This window comes from Ascidiella aspersa, chromosome 2 (genome assembly GCF_963924565.1).
Source record: "Ascidiella aspersa chromosome 2, kaAscAspe10.2, whole genome shotgun sequence".
NCBI classification, from domain to species: domain Eukaryota; kingdom Metazoa; phylum Chordata; class Ascidiacea; order Phlebobranchia; family Ascidiidae; genus Ascidiella; species Ascidiella aspersa.
The window spans coordinates 18,637,188-18,643,187 of NC_139448.1; the positions used below are offsets into that span (position 1 = coordinate 18,637,188).

Here is a 6,000-nt window from a genome sequence, read left to right on the forward strand (position 1 = left end):
AGGGCAATTGGTTGGAAAACCTTTTTTAAACCAGCCATTCAGCATGTTTCATGGCTACAGTAATTTGTTGGAAATAAATACAACGTCTCGCCTAAAAAAGTCTTGTTGCAACTATAATCATAAATCAACGAACTCGAAATGCGAAAAAAGTGGACATTTGGCATTTTTGAGCGTCCTCGGAGGATCATTTACTTTTCTTGAGAAAAGAGGATATATGGTAGGCCTATCCTACTACGTATGGACAGGCAATGCGGCTAAAGTAATAACTTAATTTTGGTTGCATATTTAGGCACCAGTTCGTTGGAGAACAGCACACTTCTCAACATTAGTTTAATTACAACGTCATCTTATAATGTAATTGTGGTTTCCTACCTTACAATTTTTGGGGCTATTACTAAATTAACAGACATACCGTCATGAGGGGCTACTTTGAACACTAATCTAAAAAATCCATTGCACCATACATTAAGGTCCGTAAAATACACAATATAAATCGGTTTTCCCTGAAAATTTCATGAAATAGACTTCAATACCCGCTCTTTCCGAATATTTTAAAACAAGATTTCTATGTTGACAGTAAGGACTGCTTTAATACTGAAACTGCACCACGTGACTTTTATCAACATTTAATACTTTGTAAGTAGTCTGGAAACTTCTAGTTGGATCTCGGAAAGTAAAAGAGGTTTTAATCTATTTTTTACAGTGAAATGCTAAGAATTGTATTAGCACACGAAAGATAATTCAAAACTGGGTTTATGTTGAGAATACCGTTCATTATCTAAAAATTACTAAAGTGAGTCATCTTTTTATTTTGGTGTGTCTAACTTTGAACAGTGTTCAAAGTAGCCCCACCTACTTTTTTGGCGACATCAATACGTTTTTAGTGCTGTTCAAAGTAGCCTATACGTGTTGTTGTTGCATTAAAGTATCATTGATAAATAATGTCCTACTTTAGAATCGTCATACCTTAGTGGTACTTTCGTTGACCATGCAAATGATATGCATACGGAAGTTTAATTTTTTTTTTCAGCATAAAAATACATCCATTAATTCATCATATTTTATAAACTAGATTATTGATAAACACTGTAAAACATAGTTCGTGCATACAAACGATCACTTGGATCACGAAACTATACACTATACAGTCTATTTGATTCAAACATTGTCAACAGCGATGGGGGCGGTTCAGAAAAAGTCTATATGTCGTTAGACAAAGCAAGCAAAATGCAAAACATTTCTTTGGGAACGTTGAGCAACAAACACACTGGTACTACCGGCCATCTAACAGTTTTTAGCGAAGTGGAAGAAGATGCGTTCGTTGAACATATCCAAATCGTTGGAAAATGGGGTTTTGGACATGAGAATTATAGAGGGTCAAATTTCCCTTCCAAGGTGATAGAAATGGCTAAGGAAGGTGCCAGGGTTTCTACCTTAGCAGTATGGTAAAGGTTGGCGATGGCCATACTGTGTCGACGAGGTTGACTATGAGTGGGATAAAGAAGCACAGCATAGTAGATACTGAAGCGGTTGATGCTTTATTGCGAGACGCGTAGATCGAATAAGGGGGTCAGCGCAACACAACACTCGACACTCGATTATAAAGCACAACACAAAAAAGGCAAATTGCACGTTTCGCTAAGAGCGCGCCGACGCGGAACCATGTACGCCACAGTACCCCCCTCCAGAAGCGGGCATATAAAAAGCCGCGTAGCGTTGCGGGGGATGAACGTTGCGTCTTGGTCGTCCTCTGGCCGGAGGTTGCGCGACTGGAACCGGTTTAGTTAAATCGACGTGAGCCGGTTTCAAGCGGTCGATGGAAATGGTCTGTTGACGACCTCCAACATCTAAAAGGAAGGTTTTGCTGGACGCTTGAAGGACCTTATATGGGCCATCGTACGGTTTGGTCAGAGGAGCTCGATGAGTGTCACGGCGTACAAACACGTATGGGCTATTCCTCAATGTCGACGGGACTGAAATACGAGGGTTGCTGTGACGCGACATCGGTTGTGGCAACAGCTGTCGGAGAGTGTCCTGTAAAGCAGGTAAAAAGTTAGAAGTAAAACCTCCTTCATTAGCAATGAATTGACCCGGAACTGTTAAAGGTGCGCCATAAACCAACTCAGCGGATGACGCTTTTAAGTCTTCCTTAGGAGCAGTTCTAATGCCCAGCAACACCCAAGGCAACTCGTCCATCCAGTTTGATCCCGTCAAGCGTGCCATCAATGCGCTCTTCAAATGACGGTGAAAACGCTCCACCAGGCCGTTCGCTTGAGGATGGAATGCTGTCGTGCGGTGGAGGTGAATACCCAATAGTTGGTCTACGGTAGTCCACAGCTCAGACGTGAACTGCGGGCCTCGATCCGATGACATGCGAGTTTGAATGCCGAATCTGGAGAGCCAATATATGAGATGAAATATGAGAGCCCGCGCACAGGTGAGTGTGGTAGCGTCTTCCATTGGTATAGCTTCCGGCCATCGTGAGAATCTGTCGACAATTGTAAAAACATACCTATGGCCTCGACACGGTGGAAGTGGACCAACAATGTCGATATTTATGTGCTGAAAACGAGCAGACGGAGGTATGTAGTCCTTCAGTGGGGAACGAATATGGCGTTGAACCTTGGAACGCTGACAACAGATGCATTGCTTGGCCCATTGGACAACATTCTTTTTCATGCCATGCCAGACAAACTTTGAGGCCATAAGTTTTTTCGTGATGCGGATGGATGGGTGTGATAACCCATGTACGGCGTCAAACACTTTTTTCTGCCATGATGCAGGGACAATTGGACGAGGATTACCTGTAGATACATCGCACAGGAGTGTAGTTGCGGAAGAACCAATTGAAATATCCTTCAAAGTCAACCCTGTAACAGCAGTGCGGTAAGATTGTACTTCGTCTGTCTGTTGTGCACGCGCTAGTGCCTCGAAGTCCAAGTCTGCAGTTGAACCTTCTAAGGAATGGACAAATGACCTCGATAGAGCATCAGCAACTGTATTTGACTTACCGCTGATGTGTTGGACATCGGTGGTAAACTGGGAAATATAAGAGAGTTGACGTTGCTGACGAGCAGACCACGGATCTGAAACTTTCTTGAATGCAAAAGTGAGAGGTTTGTGATCAGTATAGGCTGTGAAGTTGCGACCTTCAAGGAAGTAGCGAAAGTGCCTGATTGCTAGGTGTAGTGCTAACAACTCGCGATCGAAGGCACTGTACCTGGTTTCGGGTTTTCTCAGTTGACGACTGAAAAACGCCAGGGGGACCCAGCAGCCTTCTTTAAGTTGTTGGATGACTGCGCCGACGGCAGACTGCGAAGCATCAACAGTGAGCGCGATGCTGGCTTGCCACTCCGGGTGATGCAAAAGCGTTGCGTTAGCGAGTGCATTTTTTGCTTTGTCGAAAGCTTCCTGAAGAACGCGAGTCCAAACAAGTGACCTCGGCTTGCCGGATAAGGAACCATACAGGGGCTTCATAATGTCTGCGACATTTGGAATGAACCTGTGATAGAAGTTTATCATACCGCAAAACTCCTGTAAACCCTTGACGGTTTGAGGCACAGGAAAGTTGTTGATTGCGTCAACTTTCGAAGGCAGAGGTTTGACCCCGTGCTGGTCAACGAAATGACCGAGGAACTCAAGGCTTTCTTTACCGAACTCGCACTTTTGCAGGTTCAAAACAAGACCGTGGTCTGAAAGCTGCTGAAAAAGCTGCGTTAAGTGTTGCATGTGAGCAGCCTTAGTCGGACTAGCAACAAGAATGTCATCGAGGTAAACATAAATAAAGTGCAAACCTTGACAAATCGAGTCCATCATCCTCTGAAAAGTTTGCGCGGCATTCTTCAACCCAAACGGAGTTCGAAGAAACTCGAAGAGACCAAATGGCGTGATGACAGCGGTCTTTGCGATGTCTGCTTCAGCAACTGGAACCTGATGATAGCCTCGTATTAAGTCTATTTTAGAAAATACGGTACAACCAGCCAGACGTGCAGTAAAGTCGTGGATATGGGGTATAGAGTAACGATCAGCTTGAGTGGCATCATTGAGGCGACGATAATCGCCACAGGGGCGCCAACCACCCGAGGGCTTCTCTACCATGTGGAGAGGTGACGACCATGGGCTGGATGACCGGCGCACTATACCTAACTCGAGCATCTTTTGAAATTCAGCCCTAGCTAACGATAACTTTTCAGGCGAAAGGCGTCTGACGCGGGAATGTACAGGTTGGCCAGTGGTCACAATATAGTGTTGGACGCCATGCTTAGGCAAGGCGTCGGAAAAACTAGGGATTTTCAGACTAGGAAACCTATCTAATAATCTTTCAAATGGAGAAAGCAACGAATTAAGTGTGTTAAGTTGAGGCGGTGGACAGCGATATACTCTTAACGGGCAAGTAGAAAAAGCATCTGAGTGTACAAGACGTTTCCTTTCAATATCGACTAACAAGCGGTTAGCGCGAAGAAAGTCTGCACCGAGCAGTGGGCGTGAAACGTCTGCCAACACAAACCTCCATTTAAAAACTCCAGCCGGGATGTGGAGTGTAACCATTTTGTAACCGTAAGTGGCGATTAAACTACCATTTGCAGCCTTAAGAACGGAACCCTTCGGGTTTGTGCGTCGTTCGAGACCGGTAGGTGGAAGGGCACTTACTTGAGCTCCAGTGTCCACTAAAAAGTTACGACCAGAAACCCGGTCCCAAAGAAAAAATAGACTGAAAGCATTGCCGGCTGTCTTCGCTATCACAGGCAGCCGGCCTTCTCGTTTCCCTGAAAAGAACACGGTGGGCTGCATTGACGTGCGTCTGCTCCAAAGCGTCTATGGTAGAAACATATACCAGTAGTTTTATCGCTGTTATTGCGAAATTGCTTACCGCGTTGCACCTTGCTTACAGCAAACTCGTTGTTGCTACTGCGAGAAAGCCATAAAATGTCTGCCTTCAGAGCCAATCGACGAAGATCTGTGGTATCCTCGTGAGCCAATGCTAACCGGATATCCTCAGGAATGTGCTGCAAAAACAAATGTTCAAAAAGAAAACAAGAACGGTGGTCTCCGAGTAGGGCAAGCATCTCGTCCATTAAAACAGAGGGTTTCTTGTCGCCCAAAGGAGGCATGTTTAAAAGCTGCGCTGGTCGTTCTTGCTTTGAAAGCGTAAATGACTGCAGCAAGCGTTGCTTAATTGCGTCGTACTTGCCTTCGGCCGGCGGGCGCTCCAGCAGGTCCATTAAACGTGCTGCAGTTCCTTGGTCGAGCGCAGAAACTATGTAATAGAACTTAGTTTTATCTTCAACAATTTTCTTAATAGCAAACTGCGCCTCTACCTGCTGCAGCCAAACACGTGGCTGTGTTGGCCAGAACGTAGGAAGCTTGATCGAAACGGCGTGTTCAGCTTCCATCTTCGACTTCAAAAGAACGTTTTAAAGTTGCGGGGTCACCAGTGAAGCGGTTGATGCTTTATTGCGAGACGCTTAGATCGAATAAGGGGGTCAGCGCAACACAACACTCGATTATAAAGCACAACACAAAAAAGGCAAATTGCACGCTTCGCTAAGCGCGCGCCGACGCGGAACCATGTACGCCACAATACCAGCATTAACAAACGCGGATTTTTCGGGCTTCCTGGTCCTAAAAATGAGCGGGGCTTTTTTTTTCTGATCCATAAGCAATTGTTTTAGCTGTTCGTTGTTCTTTTAGATGTATTGTTATTGAACTTTTATTAAATAAAAAGATTTATTTTTTTATCCACGCGGTGTCTTTTGTGTGTATAAGGGGGGGATTTGATTTTTTAGTAAGTGCGGCCCTTCTTACTAAAAAATACTCTTTTTTGGCAATTATTTAACTAAACCTGTTTTAAATACCCAAGTTTTTTTTACTAATAATGCTATGTGAACTGTTAACTTTGAACAGAGCTTGTCAATTAAGCCCTAAAGTGCTTGTATTACGTAGTGTTCAAAGTTAGAATACCCCCTACATAACTTTGAACACATAGAAATTTGGCGGGAA

The 6,000-nt window shown here is 44.3% G+C and overlaps 1 protein-coding gene across 1 annotated transcript; it reads right to left on the minus strand.

Annotated features, from left to right (window-relative positions):
• Positions 1–1,642: 1,642 nt before the first annotated feature.
• Positions 1,643–5,393, minus strand: LOC146164181 (uncharacterized). Its single transcript, XM_083381688.1, has 4 exons — positions 4,871–5,393; positions 4,651–4,766; positions 3,795–3,930; positions 1,643–2,034 (listed from the first exon to the last, which is right to left on the minus strand). Exons 1-4 carry the CDS (start codon positions 5,391–5,393, stop codon positions 1,952–1,954), a joined length of 858 nt encoding a protein of 285 aa, XP_083237814.1. The 3' UTR covers positions 1,643–1,951.
• Positions 5,394–6,000: the final 607 nt, after the last annotated feature.

Bases quoted from the DNA above. Each gene is read 5' to 3' on its own strand.
- LOC146164181 (XM_083381688.1), bottom strand. From the start codon at position 5,393: ATGGAAGCTGAACACGCCGTTTCGATCAAGCTTCCTACGTTCTGGCCA. The intron at 4,767-4,870 runs GTAAGCAATTTC...TGTTCTTTTCAG, and splicing joins TGTAAGCAAGGTGCAACGCG to GGAAACGAGAAGGCCGGCTG. The intron at 3,931-4,650 runs GTAAGTGCCCTT...GGCTATCATCAG, and splicing joins TAGTGGACACTGGAGCTCAA to GTTCCAGTTGCTGAAGCAGA.